Source organism: Chiloscyllium plagiosum, unplaced genomic scaffold, assembly GCF_037043375.1.
Source record: "Chiloscyllium plagiosum isolate Xiang-an unplaced genomic scaffold, Cpla_swu_hap1 HiC_scaffold_2, whole genome shotgun sequence".
Classification (NCBI taxonomy): Eukaryota; Metazoa; Chordata; class Chondrichthyes; order Orectolobiformes; family Hemiscylliidae; genus Chiloscyllium; species Chiloscyllium plagiosum.
This window is the reverse complement of record NW_028270140.1, coordinates 36,118,327-36,143,806: the sequence shown is the minus strand read 5'-3', so window position 1 is coordinate 36,143,806 and position 25,480 is coordinate 36,118,327. Positions and strand designations below refer to the sequence as shown.

At 42.9% G+C, this 25,480-nt stretch overlaps 1 protein-coding gene across 6 annotated transcripts in view; it reads left to right on the top strand.

Annotated features, from left to right (window-relative positions):
• Nucleotides 1-25,480, top strand: part of susd1 (sushi domain containing 1) — a 95,734-nt gene that overhangs the window by 63,838 nt on the left and 6,416 nt on the right. For 4 of the 6 annotated variants that reach the window (XM_087996124.1, XM_043715961.2, XM_043715935.2 and 1 more), the window contains 4 exons: nucleotides 1,911-2,097; nucleotides 5,849-5,942; nucleotides 7,758-8,013; nucleotides 17,104-17,143. In XM_087996124.1, coding sequence (XP_087852250.1) covers nucleotides 1,911-2,097; nucleotides 5,849-5,942; nucleotides 7,758-8,013; nucleotides 17,104-17,143 — 577 coding nt within the window. The remainder of the gene's footprint in view (nucleotides 1-1,910; nucleotides 2,098-5,848; nucleotides 5,943-7,757; nucleotides 8,014-17,103; nucleotides 17,144-25,480) is intronic. The other 2 variants (XM_043715999.2, XM_087996132.1) reach the window with 2 other exon arrangements.

Sequence of the window (25,480 nt, the reverse complement as noted above, 5' to 3'; positions counted from 1 at the left end):
GCTCTACTGGTGTGTAATAACATGTCTGAACACACTGATTAGAAAAATAGGTTAAACAAAAAAACTTAGTGACCACTTAGGGGACCCTCTTGTGGTGCAGTGGTAGTGTCCCTACCCCTTGACTGGGAGGCCCAGGTTCAATTACTACTTGCTCCAGTGGTGTGTAATAACAACTCTGAACAGGTTGACTAGAAAAATGGGTTACATTTTAAAAATAAAACTAGGTGATCACTCCTCTTCTTAATTAATTCACAGAATGTGGACATTACTGCCTAGGACAGCACTTGCTGCCCTTTAGAAAATGGTGGTGAACTGCAACTGGGTAGCATGCTCGGCCATTTCAAAGGCCTGTTAAGAGTCAATCACGTTGTCATATGTGGGCCAGACTGGATAAGGACTGCAGATTTCTTTCCCTAAAGTGGATTAATGAATCAAATGGTCTTTACGAGAAGCAGCAGTTTTACAATCACTGCTACCACATTACTAGTTTAAACTCCCATTTCGTTTCATAAGATGCATCATAGTTCACACTCTGTTGTGGTAGAATTTGAACTCTCGGTTAGTCCAAAGCATTGGATTCCTAAATCAATACTATAGCGTAACAATAACAGCAAAATACTACAGATGCTGGGGAATTGAAATAAATACAAAGAATGCTGGAGAAACTCAGCGGTTATGACAGTATCTGAGGAGAGGGAAAAGGAGATAACATTTCAAGTCAGATTGTGCTATGCTACTTTGCGATATCCACTGTGATCAATGAGAAAGGACGCTTTAGAAAGTTGGGGATGGATAACCTGACAAGAGAGGTTATCTGTGAGAGGGTTTGAGTGTATAGCCACATGATTAAAAAAGCCCATTGATGAATCAGGATTTTTGCTACTGGTTAATGCTACATTATTCATATCAAGCTAAGTACCTGCCAAAGTAATTTCAATCGTCTCTGCCAGTCTCTTCTGTATTAAAATCCTTCAGAGACAGTTTCCCTTGCCATAATAATAGTTCTCTTAATAATTTGTAAGTTGTTTTAACAGGAAAGTCTTACCAGTGAAAATGATCGTTTGAGTTTTAATCCTTAAGTAAGAGCGATTCTGCAAACAAAATATATTTCAAGAGTTTTTAAAACTTTGGCACAATAATCCTGCATTAGATCCCTGGGATCACAGGTTTCCTTTTGTGATTTATTACTTTGCTTATAATACTTGTAGATGAGTGCAACTCCAACAACATTCCAGAAGCTCAACACCATCCAGGACAAAGCAGCCCAATTTGGTTGGCACTCCTTCAACAACAACTGTCTTTATCATTGACAATTAGTAGCAGCAGTGTATACTATCTATTCACCAAGGCTCCTTAGATAACTTCTTCCAAATCCATGGCCTCCAACACTAGAAGGCCAAAGACAGCAGATACATGGGTACCTCACCCCTCAGCCCACACACCACCCTGACTTGGAAATATATCACTGTTGCTTCACTATCACCGGTCAAAATCCTGGAACTTCCTCCCAAACAGCATTGTGGGTGCAGCTATCACCATGGACTGTAGCAGTTCAAGATGGCAGCTCAACACCACCTCCTTAAAGGCAATTAGGGATGGGTACTAAATGCTGATGCAGCCAGCGACACTCTCATCCTGTGAATGAATAAAAAATGTTATTTTTTCAAGTCACCATCCAGTTTATTTTCATCAGTTTTTACTTAATGCATAGGGCTATCATTTATATAGCAGTATCTGGTAACTCCCATCATTCTTGGCTGAAGTGAAGATGATTGTCTCATTGCCCTGCCAGTCTGTTCTCCTGGAATCCTGTTCCCACCAATCCCTGGTTTCTTTAGACAGTGCATTATTATACAATATCTGTTTGCTTTCGACAGGTTCATTAGAACAAATAATTATTTTCTTCCTAGTTTCAGATACAAGGACAGAGAGCCTACCAAAGAGAATTCTTTTCTGAGAGCTCATTTAATTATAGCACAGCAGATGACACCCCAGTTGTGTGTTTGGACCTGCAACCAGGCACTAACTATACAGTGAACGTCACTGCTCTATCACTGCAGCATTCTGCTTCCATACAATTATCAACAGCAGTCACTGGTGAGTAACTAACTTCAATGGTCGAGACATTCGTAATGGTGCATTTTGCCTTTCTTAACTCTAGATTGACTGTTCTGATGCTCTCCCGCATGAATGGTCACATTCCACACTCTGTACATTAAATTTAGACAAAACCCTATGAAAAGTTACAACATTGACCTGCAGCTTACTAATGTGTGCTGCCCAACAGACTGACAGCACTCTATTTAAAAAACACTAATACTTTTGTATTCAAATCTGTTTGTAGTCTCATAGTCTGAGGTAATAAGATATTTAAGGATTGTGTTGTCATTTCACTTTAAGACTGAGCAAGCGAATCAGCAATTAATCAGGGCATAGAGCATGTGACAACCAGTCATTGCATGATTCAGCTTGCAGCATGTAATGGTGGTGGTACAGTAATGTTTTCCTATATAATAGTTGCTGAACATCTCCAACACATCTGTACACTGAACAACCCTGTAACAGATCTTCAAATAAGTAGAACCCAAGTTCAGTTATGAGCCTTGGTATGAGATCAGTAAATCTGTATAGAACAGCAAAAGATTCAATGTTTATTTTTGTGAAGGTTAAATGTGAGAAATACTTTCTAATGAATGAGAACCGTCCTAAGCTTTTGCCCAAATCTTGCTGCTTCAAAGCATCTTACAGAATATCCTGTCAGATAGACATTTTCCCTCCCCTTAATGTACAGATTGAGAACCAGTGCTCCGGCACTGGCAATGGCAGTGGCTTTGGGCCCAGAGCTGGGACTTTGGCAGTCGGCCACCAGGCGGTAGGCACACCCGGGCAGAATTCTGGCAGTTGGTGCCATCGTTTCAGCAGCCGGGGGCCTGGAGCAGCACCAGAGCAAGGTTCAGGTAGCTTGTGGTGGAGCGGTTGATGGCAAGATGTCAGCATGGAGACACTGGATCAAGAGAGCGAGCCCAGTGCAAGGGGGAGGGAGATGGAGCCCAGCATGTGTTAGGGGAGGAGATCAAGCCCAGTGCAGAGTGGGGGGCAGAGGGAATCGAACCAGGTGTGGCTGGGAGATTGGGGAGGCAGGAGACCGAACCCAGCATGGGGGCAAGGAGAGAACTAGAGTCTTCTTGGGGAAAGCCCAGCATGGAGCGACTGCAGGCCCTTGGCTAAAGGAAGGTTGTCATTTGGAATTTGTATTTCTTATACTTTATACTGAGAAGAACTATAATGTTGAACTTTCTTTATTTTTCTACTGTTGACATAAGATTTTGTACCTGGGTACCTTGTACCTAAGATGGTGTTGTGAATGGTGAGATCATACACTTTTGGCTGTACTCCTGTATCCCTGTACTTGAGTACACATGACAAGAACACCTAATTTTAACTCTAAGTATCAGGAAAAGGTATGAGTAAATGGTTCAATAATTAAGAGTGAGGTGCTTGAATTGTAGCAGCACATAGAGCTAATAGCGAACTGGTGCCATTGATAACAACAGTGACAATGAAGGAGGGCACGAGGGGTCCTCTTCCCGAGAATGTTCATCCTGTGGAGAGGGTGGTTTGAACGGTTGAAAGGGCATTTTGGGCATTTTGGTCTTCACAATGTGAGGTTGGTCAGGAGGCTGTCTCAGTTGAAAATATGGCCAGAGAGAGTTCCAGAAGGGAGCTGGCAATCAGAACAGACGGTACCAGTCAAGGCAGGTCTTTAACACAAATGAAGTCTGTTCAGGAAGAGAAAGGCAGATAGCACCTACCGTAACAAAGGAAGAAGGGACAGCAGCTGATTTCAAAGCAGCAGAGTATAGGCTAATACAGTTGCTGTGTGCCGGTGTGACTAGCTTCAATGCTATAGGTTTGAAAACCTTCGAACCTGGCAAGAAAAATAACTTTATCTGCTCATATGCTGGAAGAGAAACAGTGGTGTTTGGTGACTGGTTTGAGAATTGCTTTTAGCCGGACGTAAGGACTTACTTGATAAGAAATAACTTGCTGTTCCTTGATAATGCACCTGACCATCCACCCACCCTCTCATCCAGACACTGAGCTTTTGTTTTTATCTCCAAATACGAGCTCATTCATGCAGCCGGTGCACCAGAAGGTCATTGCAACCTTCAAAGCTGATGATAGCCTTGGAAGTTTCAGCTGCGTTCCCAAGTTTGTGTAAAGAAACCTTTCAACCACTGTGTGTCACTGTCAGAAAGGATTCAACATAGTGGCATCGAGAGGGATAATTAAAGGCTCATGGGACGAGGTTAGAAAATTAACTATTAATTCCTGCTAGGACACGTCGGGCCCAAGGCTAGGAAAATTTCACAGGGTTCCTCGCTAGAGATATTGAAGGAGCCAAGGTTGGTGACTAATCAGAGCGAGCAGGAGGACAGCGATTTGAGGACCTGACCACAGAAGGAGTTGCTTCAGTCTCATCGTGTGGAACTCTCTGCTGAAGAATTGACAGGGCTGATTAAATCATGTGATTAAAAAGAGGAGGAGGAAAAGGGAGAGAATCAGAAGGCTGAACATAAACCTGAGATATAATGGCAGACTTTGAGATCAACTGAAGAATTGAAGATAAGGAAACATCATCTTTTACAGAGTGATTGACACTGGTGTTGCTCCTTACTGGAAACTTGACAGAATTTGAAAGAAAAAGACAAAGCAGTCAATAATAGGCGTTTTTATCTGCTGCCACTTTGAAATAGACATTCATCTTGTCCACTGTATGCATGTTGATGGCCCTTCAGGTAATCCTCCACCAATTCCATCTCCAAGCCTATTTACTATCTTCTGCTGGAGATGCTTTATAACAAGCGTTGGTGTGTTAATGTTTGTACATTTGTAGGTTTTATTGCACTGTTTCTCTAGTAGAAAATCTTTATATTTAATAAAAAGAACATTGCTTTCAGTGAATTCTATTGAATTTTATCTTACACTGTGTACTTTAGGGATCAAAAGTTTGGATGGTTTGAACTTTTACAGTTGACCTCCATTATAAAATGTGCTTATCTTTTGCTGGATTCATCATGAATGCATTCCCGTGATAACAATGGGATTTTAACTATCAATTGTTTAATTATTGAGGCCAAGTGAGCAAATGTTGAATTTTTCTTTTCAAAAAATGTTTTTAAATAGTCGAAGCAACAACAATTGCATGATCTGGGATCTATTATTTGTACAATAATTCTATTTCAGAAGAGCAAGTTCTATCCTACATTAGTGTTAAGGTCAGTCATGGCTTGTATGACCTTGGAGTTCAATTTGTTTGTCCATTCTAATATAAATAGTAAAGATGTCCATCATCTTTCTGTGTCCATGTTAAATATATATAATGCATAATGTGCATTTGCTTCTCAAGATACAGGACTCCACTTTAACCTTTTAAGATTCTCAGCACAGCACTCACTGTTAATATTAGCACCAATTAGCTTAAAATTGACCTTCCATTGGGCACTGATCCTGTAAAAGAATAAGTCAACAAAGTTGCAATTTTGAGTCAGTACAAAGGTGTGAAAAAGATGAGGGATGGTAGAGAATAAAAATTAAGCTCTGATAAAGTGAAATAGTAAAAATGTTGACTGTACATGACAAAACGTGGTACAGAAAAGTGGTTATTTTAATTCTCCTCCAGCTGACCTGTTGAGTGTTTCAGCCATTTTGTTTTTATTTCAGATTACCAACTGTGGCAGTAGTTTACGCCCACATTCCTCCTTTTCTCTTGAATGAGCTTTTTAACACAACCAGAACTTTACCTTAGCTCTGTTGTTTGCTCTTAACATATTTTTCTTTATTTTAGACCCTCCAGTGCCTGATGTACAGGTTATGATTGCAGAGCAAACCCTTCCACCAATCCGCCTCCGACAGGTGGAAAATAAAAATGGACCAATCAGGTGAGTGTCTCAGATTTTTATTTTTTAAAAAAAACTGACATGAGCAAGAATTGCACTTGCAGCATGCCAGTCTTGGTTCAGTATGGGAGCTGTCCAATGGATGAATTTGAAAGCTTGTGCCCCCATTGGAGAGACTTGAGCCCACAATGTAGGCAGACACCTCCAGTGCAGCCCGACGATGTCAGAGGTGACAGTTTTTGGGTGTGATGTTAAACTGCTCCCCCCTTCCTCAGGTGGGTTCAAAATAATTGAGCGAGTTGTTTGAAGAGTTGGGGGAGGGATGTCCCCACAAGGTTCCCTGTTATTGATTAGATTAGATTACTTACAGCGTGGAAACAGGCCCTTTGGCCCAACAAGTCCACACCGACTCGCCGAAGCGCAACCCACCTCAGACCCATTCCCCTACATTTCACCCCTTCACCTAACACTACAGGCAATTTAGCATGGCCAATTCACCTAACCTGCACATTTTTGGACTGTGGGAGGAAACCGGAGCACCCAGAAGAAACCCACGCAGACACGGGGAGAATGTGCAAACTCCACACAGTCAGTCGCCTGAGGTGGGAATGGTTATCCCTCAACCAACATCGCAAATAGTGTTAATAGTTTAATATAATCATAGAATCTCGACTGTGTGAAAAGAGGCATTCGGCCCATCAAGTCTGCACCGACTCTCTGAAGAGCATTCCACCCAGACCCAGAATTTCGCCCTGTCCCCTTAACCCTGCATTACTCATGGCTAACCCACCTAGCCTGCACATCCCTGCACACTGTGGAAGAAAGCCAGAGCACCTGGAGGAAACCCACAAAGACACTGGGAGAACATGCAAGCTCCACGCAGACAATCACGCAGCGGTGGACTCAAACCTAGGTCCTGGATGCTGTGAGGCAGCAGTGCTAACCACTGAGCCACATGCTGCCAATAATATTAATCATATTAGTAATATAATAATTATAGCTAGCGCCATAGCCTCAAATGATTAGGACTGCTTTCTCATCATTAGAGAGAGATGAATAGTGATGAATTTAACGTGAGAGTAATCACCAGCATTCTCTCTAATTTTCTCACCATCTGCATTGACTCTTGGCATGAAAGTGACTGACCAGAAGTTTGGGAGCTGGATCTGTAAGATTCACTCACAAACCCAACTGGGTTTTTACAGCAATCGACAGAGGTTACATGCGCTCCATTAGACACTTTATTCCAGTGTTTTTTAGTGCAAGTTTCACCATCTTGTATGATGTAATTCGAACCTAGGTCTCTAAAACCTTAGCCCGAGGTTCTGGTTGACTAGTCCAGTGACAGTACCTCTATCTGACAGTCATGGAGAGGGTCAACACTGAGACTCACTGATCCACTCTGTACATAGTGGTGGCACAGCTGGAAATGTTCATTTCACTTTCTTGACAGGCTGCAACAACAACCAGTGTGCGTTATTGTTGCACCTTTACTGCCGTAAACTGGTGCCAGAGTGCTTCATGGGAGCAATTTGTCAAGCAAGAATTGTCACTAGGACAAATTACCAAAATTTTGGTCAGTGATTTTTAAGGAGAACCTTAAAGGCAGAAGAAGACACAGTGAGGCTGGGAAGGAAATACTCACAGGTTAGGACTCAGGCAGCTGAAGGCACAACAGTTTAAGTTGAACAATTAAAATATGAAATGAGCACAAGGTAGAAATTAAAGGAGCTCATCGATCATTATTATTTCTGCAAAGTCAGTAAGTGTTGTAATGTGATTTTTTTCTACGCACATCATAGCACTTGCTTGATTCATTTTTGATCCAATTTATTCCCTCCCCACCTCCCTGTTTAGCTTTTATCAGGTCGTTGTTCTGCCCTTGCATCTGCAGCACTCATTCAATTGCAATTCCCAAACCATGAGAAACTTCTTTGGCCACAGAAAGGGCAGAGAACCATACGTCACTGCAGAATTTGTGGCAACAGATGTTGAGGATGGGATGCAGTTTTCTGTGGGAGACCGACTGTACTACAGAGAGTATTATAACGCAGCTTTAGAAAATGGCAAGAACTACCACTTCCTGCTGAAAACAATCAGTGAATGGAATTACGTAAGTTGATTCTTTCTGGAAAAGTGCTTTCACGTGACACTTTTAAAAATTGTTTTAGAACAAAATATTGTTATCCATTAAAATTATTTGTGTGAGGCCAGTCTGACACACAGGGGCATAGGGGACTGATGCTGCATTGAGCTGGCAGATGGGGACATGAACAAACATGTAGAGTGTTACAATTATAAGGTTTATAAAGTGGTTATGGTTTCGAACTGTGCCCTTAATTTAAGGTGAAAAGTAGGGTTTTTGTGAGCTGTTCTGAAGTCTTCCTAACTGCAAACCTTTGTGGTTTGATTGCTCGTGTTTAAATGGGATACAGATTGTTTTACTGGAAGAGGGGACAGTTTTTCAAAAATCTATTCATTCATGGAATATGGGCATGGCTGGCTAGGTCAGCATTTATTGGCCATCCCTAATTGCCTTAGAACTGAGTCACTTGCTTGAATTTTCCAGCAGGTAGTCAACCACATTGCTTTGAGTCTGGAGTTGTATATGGGCCATACTGGGTAAATATAGCAAGTTTCCTTTCCCTAAAGGACTTTAGTCAACAGGATTTTTTTTACAGTAGTGGTTACCTGGTAGCCATTAGGCTAGCTTTTTATTCAATTTAAATTTATAATTCAAACCCAAGTGTCAGGGCATTAGAATCTGGAGTTTTGTTTGACTAACCCACTGACACACCCTCTAGGCAGAGGATAATGGCAGCAGCTTGTGTGCTAATAGTGGATAGACTACAGGTCACAAAAATCCCAGAAAGATCTTGGCAATGGTAGATTGTACACAATCATGCAATCTGCCCATTTAGTCCCAAGATGGATGAGATTTGGGTTCCCTAGGTCAGGTAGGCAACATTTACTGATGGATACAAGACTGTGATTCATGAGTGTGAGAGAGAGAAAGAAAAAGCTAGAAGCCAAAAGTAAAGTCTGGTTCCGTGTATAGGAACATAGTTGGATCAGGTGGGAGTTGGAACAAGGCTGGGAGATTTCCATGGTTATAATTGGAGGGAGGACTCTGCAGGAAAACTCACACCATGCAAGTTGCACCTTAAAGGTTTCGAGGCTGGGAGAGAAAAGGTAAACCCTCAGATTGTAGTGGAGATCCATAGGCATTGGTAATGGAATTCTGGATTAGTGGTGCTGGAAGAGCACAGCAGTTCAGGCAGCATCCGAGGACAGGCAAAATCCGAGGACAGGCAAAATCGACGTTTCGGGCAAAAGCCCTTCATCAGGAATAAAGGCAGAGAGCCTGAAGCGTGGAGAGATAAGCTAGAGGAGGGTGGGGGTGGGGAGAGAGTAGCATAAAGTACAATAGGTCAGTGGGGGAGGAGATGAAGGTGATAGGTCAGGGAGGAGAGGGTGGAGTGGATAGGTGGAAAAGGAGCTAGGCAGGTCGGACAAGTCCGGACAATTCAAGGAGACAGTGTTGAGCTGGAGGTTAGAAACTAGGATGAGGTGGGGGAAGGGGAAATGAGGAAGCTGTTGAAGTCCACATTGATGCCCTGGGGTTGAAGTGTTCCGAGGTGGAAGATGAGGCGTTGTTCTTCCATGCGTCTGGTGGTGAGGGAGCGGCGGTGGAGGAGGCCCAGCACCTCCATATCCTCGGCAGAGTGGGAGGGGGAGTTGAAATGTTGGGCCACGGGGCGGTTTGGTTGATTGGTGCGGGTGTCTCGGAGATGTTCCCTAAAGCGCTCTGCTAGGAGGCGCCCAGTCTCCCCGATGTAGAGGAGACCGCATCGGGAGCAACGGATACAATAAATGATATTAGTGGATGTGCAGGTAAAACTTTGATGGATGTGGAAGGCTCCTTTAGGGCCTTGGATGGAGGTGAGGGAGGAGGTGTGGGCACAGGTTTTACAGTTCCTGCGGTGGCAGGGGAAAGTGCCAGGATGGGAGGGTGGGCCGTAGGGGGGCGTGGACCTGACCAGGTAGTCACGGAGGGAGCGGTCTTTGCGGAAGGCGGAGAGGGGTGGGGAGGGAAATATATCCCTGGTGGTGGGGTCTGTTTGGAGGTGGCGGAAATGTCGGCGGATGATTTGGTTTATGCGAAGGTTGGTAGGGTGGAAGGTGAGCACCAGGGGCGTTCTGTCCTTGTTGCGGTTGGAGGGGTTGGGTCTGAGGGCGGAGGTGCGGGATGTGGACGAGATGTGTTGGAGGGCATCTTTAACCACGTGGGAAGGGAAATTGCGGTCTCTAAAGAAGGAGGCCATCTGGTATGTTCTATGGTGGAACTGGTCCTCCTGGGAGCAGATACGGCGGAGGCGGAGGAATTGGGAATACGGGATGGCATTTTTGCAAGAGATAGGGTGGGAAGAGGTGTAATCCAGGTAGCTGTGGGAGTCGGTGGGTTTGTAGAAAATATCAGTGTCAAGTCGGTCGTCACTGATGGAGATGGAGAGGTCCAGGAAGGGGAGGGAGGTGTCACAGATGGTCCAGGTAAATTTAAGGTCAGGGTGGAATGTGTTGGTGAAGTTGATGAATTGCTCAACCTCCTCGCGGGAGCACGAGGTGGCGCCAATGCAGTCATCAATGTAGCGGAGGAAGAGGTGGGGAGTGGTGCCAGTGTAATTACGGAAGATCAACTGTTCTAAGTAGCCAACAAAGAGACAGGCATAGCGGGCCCATACGTGTGCCCATGGCTACCCCTTTGGTCTGGAGGAAGTGGGAGGATTCAAAGGAGAAATTGTTAAGGGTGAGGACCAGTTCAGCCAAACGAATGAGTGTGTCGGTGGAAGGGTACTGTTGGGAACGTTTGGAAAGGAAAAAACGGAGGGCTTGGAGGCCCTGGTCATGGCGGATGGAGGTGTAGAGGGATTGGATATCCATAGTGAAGATGAGGCGTTGGGGGCCGGGGAAACGGAAGTCTTGAGGAGGTAGAGGGCGTGGGTGGTGTCTCGAACGTATGTGGGGAGTTGAATGGAAACTTTGCGTTTCCTGATATTGATCTCAATTTCAGAGCTTATGGATGGCACAAAACTTGGGAGAATTGTAAACTGTGAGGAGAATAATGTCGAGCTTCAAATAGGTATTTACAAGTTGGTGGAGTGGAAGAACAGTGATAGATGAAGTTCTATGTGGAAACATGTAATGTGATACACTTTGATACAAAGATCGTATGAACTAAAGGATAAAATTTTAAAGGGGTGCAGGAACAGAAAGACCTGAAAGTCATTAAAGGGGCAGCATGGGTATAGAGGGCTGTTAATAAAGCATGCAGTATTCTAGGCTTGATAAATAGGGGCAAAGAGTACAGGAACAGGGAGATTATAATGAACTTTATATGTGACATTGTTCGATCTCAGCTGGAGTATTGTATGTAGTTCTAGGGGCCACAATTCAGGAAGAATGCAAATGCATTGGGATAGATTTATAAGTGACTCCAGGATGAGAAACCTCAGTTATGGGGAATAGGTTGGAAAGGTTCTCCTTGAAGAAGACCAAGAGAAGATCTGATAGGAGTCTTCACAATCATGTGAGTTTTGACAAAATGGCTGCTGATTTGTTGAAGCATTGGTTTTAATTTTCCAAAACTCCCTAGATTCTGAGAAGATCCCAATAGATTGAAAAAAAGCACATGTGACTCCTATACCCAAGAAGGGAGGAATGCAGAAAGCGGGGAAATAGAGGTCAGCCGTTTTAGCATCTATCATAGGGTCATTGCTGGTCTATTATTAAGAAGATTACAACAGGTCTCTGTGGAAATCTGTACCCATTCAGGAAGAGACAATGTAGCTGGCTAAAATGGAAGTCTTGTTTGATTAATTTATTAGTGTTCTTTGAGGAAGTAAGAAGCAACAGGGATAAAGTGGACCTGGTGGATATGGTGAACTTAGATTTCCAGAATTCCATTGACAAGTTGCCTCATCAAAGGTTACTACACAAAATAAGAGCTCCTGGTGTAGAAGGTAACAGATTTGCAGGGGTAGAGGATTGGTTATCTAATAAAAAGCAGAGAGTGGGCATAAATGGGTCATTTATGAGTTGGCAGGATATGATATACAACAGCATTGACACCTCAATTATTTATAATCTATATAAATTACTTGGATGTGGAGACCAAACGTATGTTTATTAAACTGCCGATGATATGAAAATAGATAGGAAAGTAAGTTGTATAGAGGATATCTGGAGTCTGCAAGATGATATGGATAGATTAGTGAGTGAACAAAAATTTGGTTGATTTATATAAAAGTAGGACTGTTTCCTACAATTGTATAGTGTTTGAAGTCACATGCATGAACTGAAAATTGCATACAATAATATGCAGGACCTTGTTCTTTGCATTCAGAAAGAACATTTACACACATGGCTTGTGACAACTCTATAGGTGACAGCCATTTTCTCAGGCCAGTGGCTTAACCACTCAAAGTCATAGAGTCATAGAGATGTACAGCACAGAAACAGACCCTTTGGTCCAACTCGTCCATGCCAACCAGATATCCCAACCTAATCTAGTTCAGCACTTGGGCCATATCCCTGTAAACCCTTCCTATTCATATACCCATCTACATGCCTTTTAAATGTTGTAATTGTACCAGCCTCCACCACTGGGTCTGGTAGCTCATTCCATACACACACCACCCTCTGTGTGAAACAGTTGCCCCTTGTCCTTTTTAGATTTTTCCCCTCTCACCCTCAACCTATACCCTCTAATTCTGGACACTCCCACCCCAGGGAAAAGACCTTGTCTATTTATCTTATCCATGCCTCTCATGATTTTATAAACCTCTAAGTTCACCCCTCAGTCTTCAATGCTCCAGGAAAAACAGCCCCAGCCTATTCAGCCTCTCCTTAAAGCTCAAATCCTCCAACCCTGGCAACGTCCTTGTAAATCTTTTCTGAACCCTTTCATGTTTCACAACATCCTTCTGATAGAAAGGAGACCAAACTTGCACGTAATATTCCAAAAGTGGCTTAACCAATGTTCTGTACAGTCGCAACATGATCTCCCAACTCCTGTACTCAATGCTCTCACCTATCAACTTTCAAGGAGCCATGAACCTGCACTCCGATGTCACTCTGCAACACTCCCCAGGACCTTACCATTAAGTGTATAAGTTCTGCCTTGATTTGCCTTTCCAAAATACAGCACCTCCGATTTATCTAAATTAGACTCCATCTGCCACTCCTCAGCCCATTGGCCTTTCTGATCAAGATTCAGTTGTACTCTGAGGTAACTTTCTTCACTGTCCACTACACCTCCAATTTTGGTGTCATCTGTAAAGTTACTAACTATACCTTTTATGCACACATCCAAATAATTTATATAAATGATGAAAAGCCATGGACCCAGCACTGATCCTTGTGGCACAACACTGGTCACAGGCCTCCAGTCTGAAAAGCAACCCTCCACCACTACCTTTGGGCCAGTTCTGAATCCAAATGGCTAGTTCTCCCTGTATTCCATGAGATGTAACCTTGCAAACTGGTCTCCCATGAGGAACCTTGTTAAATACCTTACTGAAGTCCATATAGATCATGTCTACCACTCTGCCCTCAGCGATCCTCTTTCAACTTGCCTGGTTTAATATTTAAATGAGGCTTAACAATTAACTGTCAGTCATCATTACCTGCTGCATTCTCTATGGCAATGCCTGTACCAAACAAAGTCCAATTGCTAATCAATCAGCACTTTCCTCCTGTGCAGTATAAATAGTATATTCCCTTTGGCTTTTCTTGTGAATTATCCTGATGAATACAAGTTGAAAAGCTTTGACAAAATGCATCTCTTTTTCAGCAATAGTTGAATCCCGTAATGCTGACCGCCTTTATCATGATAAAAACAAAAACTTTCAAAATCAATTTGGTTTGCTTGAGCTATACTGTAGCAGCCCACTAGATGGGGCTGCCTACTGACTTCTCAACATACAGCAATAGAAAATGGAGTTGTTCAATCATCTTGACAGTTATTAAAGAGCAAGGGATACCGAGGAAAACCACGCTCAATGCCTCATTATCTTTATCAGAATAATTTTGTTCCTCTAGACATTTTTCTTTTTTACAATTGTCACATTGACACATTTAATCAAAAGATAGACAATCTGTTCACCTCCAACATTCTCTGTGGTACTGAGTGTCTGAAAGGGTATAATTGTCTGAAAGAGTTAACACTGAGGAGTGCCTGAAGTATCACCCACTATGGCGATATCATATAGACTTGGTGGATGGAGAACTGTAGCAGAACGTTTTCTTCAGCTAATAGTTCAGAATATCTTTGCGCTTCAACTGTTCCCATAAGAGGGAAACTTTTTGCCTCTGTCAGTGTATCTTTTTATTGTGTCAATGATGTAAGAACACTGGTGTCCCTGCACAGGTTTTACAATGTGTATCATAACAGTGTGAGTTGGATGTAGTTGCTAACAGCCAATAAATGACAACTTTTTGCTAAGTTATTGAGTGGTTTTCCTCAATGACCACCATCCTCACAGGAGAGAGCTTCATACACCAACATTCATTTCGAATTAGGCAACAAAAGACTTTCATAGATATACAAAGGTTTTATTGTATTTATTATTTATTTTGTCCATTATTTTGTCTGGTAAGCTTAAATTTCCAGAATGCATTTGGCGAAGTGCCACATTAAAGTAAGCACTATGCATTGGATCCACTTTATCCACTTCCTCAAGACTCCAAAAAAACTAATTAATCACTATTTCCATTTCAGAAAACCATGTTGATTTTCTTTGAATGGGTAGAGATTTTCTAAGTGTCGTGTTATAACCCCAATAATTTTTCAGCATTTTCCCATTGTAAATCGATAGATTAGTAAAACATTTGTTTTCACTTTTTCCCCCTCTGGATCTTTTTCCTGTCCAGAAATCAACACCCAACTGTGGAAGAACTCCGCTTTATCTTTTTCAAAGAATAGACCCATCCTCAAATTACCAAACACAATCACCAAATTACATGCACTGCTCACCAGTGCTTAGAATTTTTAGTGTAAAAATAACCAAAATCAAACCAAAAGGCAAAACCAACGTGGGGGGAGGGGGGTGAATAAAATCAAAATGAGGTTGGTGGGGGAGATAATACATTCCATCTCTATAGTGCCCACCTGTTTTAAAAAAAAATCCAGTTTTTTTTTGAAGATCCAATTCATCAATTAGTAAATAAGAATTAATAATTGCTGCATTGTGATGATAGCAAAAAGTAAACAAAAGTAAGAGGGTAAACAAGGGAAGGGTTAAAACAAAATGGTGTCAGTGAGGGAAATAATTCATTCCATTGCCCTAGTAATGCACACTTCTCTCTCTCTCAATGCTTTAAGGATATTGGGCCTGAAAGTAGCCAATTCTTTATTCATTCATGGGATGAGGGCATAGCTAGGCCAGCATTTGTTGTCCATCCCTAATTCCCAGAGGGCAGTTAAGAGTCAACCACATTGCTGTGGGTCTGGAGTCACATATAGGCCAGACAAGGATGACAGATTCCCTCCCTCCCTGGGTCTTTCTAACAATCAACAATGGATTCATGGTTATCGTTAGATTCTTATTTCCAGAGTTTTGTTGAATTCAAATTCCACCATCTGCTGTGGCAGGATTCGAACCCAGGTCCCCAGAACAATACCTGGGTCTCTGGATTAATAGTCCAGTGATAATACCACTAGGCCATCGCCTCCCCTCCATTCCAGTCCCTCCCCAATGGGAGGAAAGCAGACATTCAAGAATCATGACAAGAACCCAGCTTTTATTCTTTTGTAACTCACCACCAAAATCATACAATTAAACAAATCAACAAGTAATACTTATCAAGCACTGAACCAGGACAATGCAAAAATATTTAAATGAAGGGAAGGTAGAAAAGAAGAGAGGGGACTAAATCAAAGTGGGATAGGAGAGGTTGTGGATGCAAGCCAGCCCTCACATTGCCCACCTCTCTCTGAAAGCTTTGAGTGTGTTAGTGGACAGAGTGCACTCACTCACTCACTGAGGCCATCTGGGCACAAACCGTAGAAGAGAAGCAGGCAGTCGGAAGTCATGTCAAGATTTTTTTTCTGTAGACCAACCACCGAATGACCCAGTTAACAAATTAAAGCAAACAACAATTTGTTAAGTACTGAGGTGGTGTATCAATAATGTAAAAGGAAGAGAGGAGGTGGGCTGTTGTGGTTTAGTGGTAGCATCCCTACCTGCGGGCCATGAGGCCTGAGGTTGAAGTCTTGCCTGTTCCAACGGTGTGTCATAACATCTCTGAAAAGTTTACTCCAACAATATTGAGCAGTGAAGCCTGAAAGGGGTTTGGTTGAGGTGTAGAAAGTTCAGTCGACGTTGCTGGGTCAAAATCTGGGAGATGGCTTCCACATGGCATTGTGGATGTCCCCATGCCAAATGGACTGCAACAGTTCAAGATGGCAGCTCACCACCACCTTCTCAAGGGCAACTAGAGATGGGCAATAAATGCTGAAGCAGCCAATGATGCTCTCATCCCAGGATTGGATTTAAAAAATGTTTTGAGGACATAGATAAGGAGAAACCTTTCCTCTTAATGGAGAGTGAATTACCAAGGGGTACAGTTTAAGGTGCTAAGGTGCAGAAGGTTTAAAGGTGTTTTGAGGAAAATGTTTTTCATCCATAAGTTTGTACATATTGGAACTCATTGGCTGAAAGGGGTTAGGGTTGGAACCTTAAACATTTAAGTATTATTTAGATGAATGCTTGACTACAGGCCAAGCTCTGAGAAATGGGATTAGTGTAAATGGATGTTTTATAGCATGAATCCGATGGATTGAAGGGTGTGTATGACAATCAACTCTGGAGCTGGCCTGTTTGAGCCTAAAAGGGACTTGCATTTCTAACACTGACTGTAGTGACAAACATACCCTCATGTTTAGCAGTAGTGCAGACAACCTCATACAGTATGGTGATCACTGTTGAGGATTGCACCTACAACAGTGAGGTCTACATTCTCACCATGCTTGGGATAAAGACCTTCCTCTTGAATTCCTTATTGCACTTATTAGTAACTTAATTATATTTATGATATCCTTAGGCAGGTCCAACCTGTTCTCAAAAGTTCTTCAGAACGAATCCAAGTGCATCATTTTGGGAAGTGAGGTGACAATTTAAGGTGTATGTTTTTGTTTCATTAGGTGAAGAAACAGTCGTGTGTGACTTTGGCACAGTTAAAAGGTGAGATGATTTGTGTATTGCATAATTGAATCATTCTCACATATGTACAGCAACCACAACAATTGGAAAGCATTATAAACCGTCTCCACTCTCATCTTGCCAACATAACAATCAGTCAGCTTTTATAAAAACATTTCTGTGTAGATCATCATTTGGTAACAGTATAAAATTGGAGTTAGCAAACCAGTTCTTCATTCTCCTCGACTCAATCCACATAAGGATGGGCAGCTGTCTGAATCCACTTTCTGGTTTACACTATCACACAACATCACAATCTAGCCTGTGATGCAAAGTACTGTTGTCTAATTTCTCCTTAAAATAAGGTAGACAACTCCAAACAGAATTTTACGAATGAATTTTCTCTCTACGAACACAAGCTGGTACCAATGCAAAACAGTTCCAACTTTATTAGGAAGCATGCTAAAATAGCTTTTACACACAACTTATTATCTCTAATCCTATTTGGCTCCTTAAGCTTAAAATACTTCCCAAGTCTTATATAGATGTATGCAGTGGCTTTCTCTCTGGCTCTGTCTCTGTGTCTGTGAAGCTCCCTCTGAATGGTCAGCTGGTCTCTGCCTCTTGCCATGCAGGCCTCCTTGGAAGGTCTCCACAAGATTTGAAAGAGCTTGGTCTGCAGGGGAACCCTGTTTTTAGACCTTTTTGGATGGATTTCTGGAACTTTTTATAGTTCTGGCCAATCAGGGAGACACACCTAGTAGTTTGGATGACTTGCTACTATTTGTTTCTTTGTGCAGCAGGACCCAGTGCCTTTCTGTCTGGGCCCTTCCCTTGTTACATGCATAAATTGTCGGGGTATGTCTGTCCATGATAACTGTTGCCTTTTACATTATGCTAATGTCATTAGCATCTGGCTGCAGTGTTTGCTTCGGGTCTGGTGTGTGGATTTTGTGACTTTAGAGTTTTACGTGGCCAATGTATCCAGCATCCCTTGCTGTTTGGCCAAGTTAGCAACGTATCGGTATTTGAGCATTGTCAGTGTAAATGGGTCGTTTAAATCAAAGTCTTCTCAAAGGATTGTGGTTGGTTCAGATCAAAACAAGCAGCAATGTAAAAGACTACAATTGAGTTGCTCAATTTTGTAGGTATGATTATTTTAAGTCGCAAGTCAGATCCTTTCAAATTATGCCATAAATATGTGACCCAGTTTATCAAATGGAAAACAGAAATAGTCCAGAAAGATGGAGAATCTAGTGTCTCTCCACATCAAAGCATTACTTTGTCATTTTCTCCCTCCTGTAATTTATTTTGCTCTTTTCTTCATTGAATATAATTCTATGGGTCTAGGCCACATCCTTGCAATGTACGCTGCACTCATTAGCAAGGTTTCACCCTGAACCGACACAGCACACCCGAATGTACAGTTTCAAAGAGTAGGGAATTGTCATCCATCCATCAACCAACAGTACAAATTACCCATTTGGTATTGAAGTGCTGTTTTTAGCAGTTTGTTATGAGCAAATTGGCTGCTACATTCCCTAAATTACAACAGTATTTGTATGTCAAATAATTTCATTGGCTGCAAAGCTTGGAAGGATGCTATACAAATGCAAAGTGTGTCTTTTTAAAAATCTCTTATTCAATGTCATTTGCTCTGGCATGATATGGTTAACACATTTGATTTGATTGTTATTGCAGTTATTTCAAAATTTCATTTAGTATTTCATTTTACAACTTGCTATATGTATTATTAGAGAGGGAAATTGCTCCATGTATTCTAAACAGTGTGAGCTGTGTCATTCATGTTATCACATTAATTATTATGAAATATGATTAGTTATATAAAAGGCAAGGAGATTTTCTCCTTTGCTTTCTTGTTTCAGACCAAACAAAAATAGCAATTAGCCTTCAACATCTTTAACATAGTAGATTATCCCATGGAGCCATGCACAAAAAACAATTTACCAAACAGGCACCAAGTCATATAAGGAATAGAATAGAACAGCAATTTATTATCACTTGTACTTCTGAAAATATGTTGCGAAGTGTATAAGTTGCCACAGCTTGGCAGCATTTTGATTAGAGAAACTATAAAAAGAAATAATGGAGACAAAGTTAGGACAAAGTTAATCTTTGTTCCTTCTGTTGATTCTGAGTTTCTGGACTGATTATGGATTCTGGACCAGACCCACCACATTACACTGCCAAAGCCAATTCAGAAGTCACTGCATCACTGCCATAGCAAGGAGGGACAAAGCAGACACACTACGTCACCAATGTTGAAGTCATCACCACTGCCATCGCCACCCAAAACTGCCACATTGCCACCACGTCACCGCCATAGCCACGGGGAACGAACTGGAACCACTGTGCCACTACTGCTGCAGCCACCGCTGAAACTGCTGCACCACCACCAGGAGGAACATACCAGACCCATCGACGGTGAAGCCTTTGATAAAGCTGTGACCATTATGGCCATGAGGAACTGACATCCGGATCCACCACTTTGCTGCCCTCGCAATCATCTTTCTCTACCATAGCCACAGAAAAGAAGAAAAGGTAAACTTTGATACGAAAGAGAAATGAAGAAACAAAACAAAAAAAAACCAAAGGAGAATGTGGCCGACCAGGTGAGCAAGGGCAGGAGCAGGAGCGTATCAGCACACAGCCCGAACACGTCCTACCCTCCCACTGCTGTCATCTTGAGGAAACAACAGCCTGGTGACCAAAAGAATCTGGGGCAAAGATGGCCAAATAGAATCAGGCCATAGATTAGTCAAAGGGCTATGGTTTAAGGAACAGCTTAAAGGAAAAAGAGAGAGGTGGAAAGGTGAAGAGTTAGGTGCACAGAGAGAATTCCAGAGCTGAGGTCAGTAAACAGCTGAAAACGTGGCTTCCAAAAAAATGGAACAATTCAAATTGGAAATGCGAAAGAGGCCAGAATTGGAAGACTGCAGAATCGGAGGTGTTATGGACTGAAGGAGGTTACCCTGCGGAACAGACTGCCCACCTCGTTAAAAGTTGATCGCCATGAATGTTCTCTCTAGTGAATAAAGTGTCAGGGAGTTAACACACATGTCTCTCCCAACTTTTCCCCAGCATTTCATTTGCTTTAATTGGCTTTCTACTCACCGTTAATCATTTCCTGCTGCTTAATAGACAAGCCGTCCTTCTGACGGCTAAGGAAGGGGTTGGCTGAGGCAGAAAGATGCTGTTCAGTGCAGAGTGGTGCCTGCAAACTGACGTGTTGGCCAAAGGTACAAATGTTCTCGGCTGCCTGCTTTTCCACTCTCCCTCTTTTGCAGGTGAGAACTTCCCTATGTGTTGTCACTATATTGTGGCTTTGATAAAAGAAAAATCCCCAAAAAATTGTTCACTGCCCTCATGAAACTGAAAGGCCCTTTGGACAATGGTGCACAATTTTGATTTTATTTGTCAAACCCTGGAGCAGACAGTATTTTGGCCTGCCTTCCCGGTTGGAATATTCTGCCTGTTGGAAAATAAGATGGAACCATTGACAGTCATAACCAATCCCTTTGATAAGATTCAGTAGTTACAAACCACACAAAAATTTATCACCTTGTTAATTATTCCATAGTATTACTTTCTTTAAAAAGCCAATGGTGTGGACTTGCTCTTTCTTTCTTTGGCAAAACTGCTTAGTAAACCACTCTTTTTTTTCCATCACCTTTGCTTTTGAGAGAGATGTTAAACCATGCAGAGCTCTGCTTTGCCCCTTCTGAGGAGCATAAAAGATTCCCAACGCAATTTTGAAGAAGAGCAGGCAAGTTTCCCTCTTGCATCCTGCACCAAAATTTCCCCTCAACTAATATCACTAAAAACAAATTCAAATTAGCATAGCCACAGGTGAGTCTTAAATAGTGTTAAGCATCTTGTGGTGTCTGGGCAATTCTAATTGGAGACAACCATGTCATTTGTTCCTCATTATCAGTATAATGTAACCTGTACCTTGTTATTGAGATGTAATAAACCTAATCTTGTTACTTAGGATAAATGTCACTTACGCTGAAATTTATTTGTGGTTTGCCATTCAGCAGAAGCTACTGGAAATTCCCTAGACCAGCACTGGAAGAAGGATTGGTGGCTGCATTCTACTTATGGGCCCCAGGCCTCATCACCATGATTAGACCAATTATCTTATGAGTGTTTGTGAAACTTGCTGCATGCAATTGACTCCTGCGATTCCCAAAGTCACATTGCTGACTGAACTTCCAAAAAAATACCTCATTGCCTGTAAAGCACTTTGGAATGTCCTGATGTTGTGACAGCTGCTATTGAATTCCAGGTCCTTTCTCTTTCACTAATCCTGGTGTCAGTTTGGTTGGGAAAGTACTTATGCCCAAAATGTTGATTCTCCTGCTCCTCGGATGTTGCCTGACCTGCTGTGCTTTTCCAGCACCACAATCTCAACTCTGATCTCCAGCATCTGCAGTCCTCACTTTCTTCTGAAGCAGTATTATACCAGATTTGAAACAGTATATCTGACTTGCTGTCAGACCTGCAGAGTTTTTATTTCAGATTTTCAGATCTTCAGTGTTTTGATTTTAGTTAATCCTAGAAACTACTCTACTTTTTCACATATTTAAGACAATTAGAAATTACATTGTGAGCATATCAAAGTTGTAATGACCGTTTCCATCTACGATCACTTCCTCAAGCCATCTTTCTGGATGAGCATTGGATATATAAAACTAACACCAAACATCTGTCTGATTGAGCCTCTGCCAGCTGTTCTTTGATGTGGTTTTCCATGAAATAATAAATGTGCAAGTGGGCATGACAAGTGTAAACCCAGGTTGAGCCATCAAATGTCACGTGTGAGGGAAAAATCTGAGGCAAACATGATGGAAACTGCAGATTAAGGGTCCGTCTTCACAACATGTAATGATATTATCCTTTTGATGCTTGATGCCCCTTTTGTCAGGAATACAAAATAATTTGTCTGCATTTCATACTTGTCAGAATCCTTAGGACAGATTCAAATTTATATTTCCCTAACTTTGGAACTCCTGAAGTGCTTTTGGAAGTGTAGTTGGTGTTGTAACCCAAGAGTTGCAGCAGTAAAATCCCTCAAAAAGCAAGATGATAGTGAACAAATTGTCTGCTTTTTAATGATGGTTGAGTTGAGGGACAAGTATTGACCAGAACTTCTCTGTTCATTTTCAAAGCCATGGCCATGGGATTCTTCTATGCCCACCTGTGGGAGCAGACAAGGTTGTTTCTCATTTGAAGGATGGCACCTCCAACAGTGCAGCACTCTCTCTCAACCACACACTTGGAGTGTTATCCTTGGATTCTGTGCTCAACTGTCAGGAGTGGATGTTAAATTAATGACCTTCTGAATGATACACAAGTGCTATATAGCTGACCCATAAGAAAATTGTCATGTCTTTCAACAATAGCAACCATTTTGAGCAGTGGCTTCTATAAAAATTACTGGCAGGCTGTTCACCGTATCACTGTGTAAGGTTTGTTTTTTTATGGTCTGATCTTCTTACTTACTTCATGCGACTCATTTTACACTAATAATGAGATGTGGTTTACCATAAGATGTGATTTATTATGGTTGAAATGCGGGATAAATATATATACCACGTTACAAAACTAGTTTTATTCTCTAATATCCCAAGTACCCTTGTAGATGGAAACTGCCATTACAATATTAATATGCTCACAAAATCATTTCTAATTATTTTAAAAATACGTGAAAAGGAAGAATAGTTTCTAGGATTAACAAAAAGCAAAACACTGTGGATGCTGAAATTCTTTAATATTTATGCCCAGACATTAGTTTAAAATCTGCTTTGGGGGTGCAAGATGTTAAAAAGTATACACTACCCCGAATTCAGCTGGTTGAACTGGAGGTTACACTTCTTGCTCCCAAAGTTCCTGCTTCTTGGTCTTGATTTCTCTGGCGTGTGTGAGAGGTCCCTCTGATTTGAGTGGCTTCTTTTAACTAGTTATCTGGGTATTTTCTGAGTCCAGTGGCTTAGCAGTAGTTTGATGTAACAATATATTTAACATAATTTAAATTGTTTCTATCTGAGGAAAGGTGTTGCAAAAGACAGTATTGGATATTGCAATTTTCCCTATTGATTGAGCTGACCCTATGAGTCGAGCTGTCTCAAAAACAGTTCTACTGAAACTCCGGTCTATTGCTCCACCTGAAACTTTGCTGCATCATCTCTTCAATAACCCTTTCGCTGGTCAGTGATTGGCTTGCATAACTGCCCAGCTTTCTTCAATTTGACAATGAATGCTGCAAGCTTCCTAGCTTAATATCACTGTTCCATTGTCTTATTAACACCTACGCAGTGCAATATAATCAACCAAGGTAACAGGTTTGCATACATGACCACCTGGCCTGATCCAATTCCCAGCAACTGTTCAGTTAGACTGTTTTCCCAGCATGCCATTCAATTGGCTAGTATTGCTTTCAGTGTCCCAAATGAGCTGTTATTTTATTTAGAAGGGATATTCCACTACCAACAACTGTCCACGACCAAGATGATTAGACTGAGTTAATTTCTGCCCCCACGTCGATCTCCGCCCTCACGCTTAACTCCACCCCCACTCCCAGCTCCAGCCCCACACCAGGTCCTAGCTCCCAGCCCTGCCGTATTTTCACCATCCCTCCAGACCTCCCCCTCTCTGAGGATGAACGATCAGTCCTCAGCAGAGGCCTCACCTTCATCCCCCACACTCCCAGATCAATGAGTTCGACACGCAGCTCGACATCGAGCATTTCTTCCGCCGCCTTTGCCTCCGCGCCTACTTCTTCAACCAGGACTCTCGCCCACCCTCTGACAACCCCTTCTCCCGCCTCCAACACACCCCATCTACCTGGACACCCCGTGCTGACCTCTTACCCGCCCTCTATCTCTTCATATCCAACTGCCGCTGTGACATTGACCGCCTCAACCTGTCCACCCCGCTCACCCACTCCAACCTCTCACCCTCACAACGCACAGCCCTCCACTCCCTCTGCTCCAACCCCAACCTCACCATCAAACCGGCAGACAAGGGAGGTGCAGTGGTAGTTTGGCGCACTGATCTTTACACCGCTGAAGCTAGACGCTAACTCGTGGACACCTCCTCCTACTGCCCCCTTGACCATGTCCCCACCTCCCACCACCAAACCATCATCTCCCAGACCATCCATAACCTCATCAGCTCAGGGGATCTCCCATCCACCGCCTCCAACCTCATAGTCCCACAACCCCGCACCGCCCATTTCTACCTCCTGCCCAAAATCTACAAACCCGACTGCCCCGGCTGACCCATTGTCTCAGCCTGCTCCTGCCCCACCAAACTCATCTCTGTATACCTCGACACTGTCCTGTTCCCCTTAGTCTAAGAACTCCCCACCTACATTCGGGACACCACCCACGCCCTCCTCCACCTCCATGATCTTCGCTTTCATGGCCCCCAACGCCTTATCTTCACAATGGACATCCAGTCCCTATACAATTCCATCCGCCATCACGAAGGCCTCCAAGCCCTCCGCTTCTTTCTCTCCCGCCGACCCAACCAGTACCCTTCCACTGACACCCTCCTTCGACTGACTGAACTGGTCCTCATTCTTAACAACGTCTCCTTCCAATCCTCCCACTTTCTCCAAACCAAAGGAGTAGTCATGGGCACCCGCATGGGCCCCAGCTATGCCTGCCTTTTCGTAGGATATGTGGAACAGTCCATCTTCCACAGCTACACTGGCACCATCCCCCACTTTTTCCTCCGCTGCATCGATGATTGTATTGGCACTATCTCGTGCTCCCACCAGGAGGTTGAACAGTTCATCCACTTTACCAACACCTTCCACCCTGACCTCATATTTACTTGCACCATCTCAGACTCCTCCCTCCCCTTCCTAGACCTCTCCATTTCTATCTCGGGTGACCGACTCAACACAGACATTTACTACAAACCAACCGACTCCCACAGCTACCTAGATTACACCTCCTCCCACTCTGCCCCCTGTAAAAACACCATCCCATATTCCCAATTCCTTCACCTCCGCCGCATCTGCTCCCAGGAGGACCAGTTCCAATACCAAACAGCCAAAATGGCCTCCTTCTTCAAAGACTGCAATTTCCCCTCCGACGTGGTCGACGATGCCCTCCACCGCATCTCTTCCACTTCCCGGTCCTCCAATCGCCACCAGGACAGAACCCCACTGGTCCTCACCTTCCATCCCACCAACCTCCAAATACATCGTATCATCCTCCGTCATTTCCGCCACCTCCAAACAAACCTCACCACCAGGGATATATTCCCCCCCCCCCCCCCCCCCCCCTCCCCCCTCTATCAGCGTTCCGGAGAGAACACTCCCTCCGCGACTCCCTCGTCAGGTCC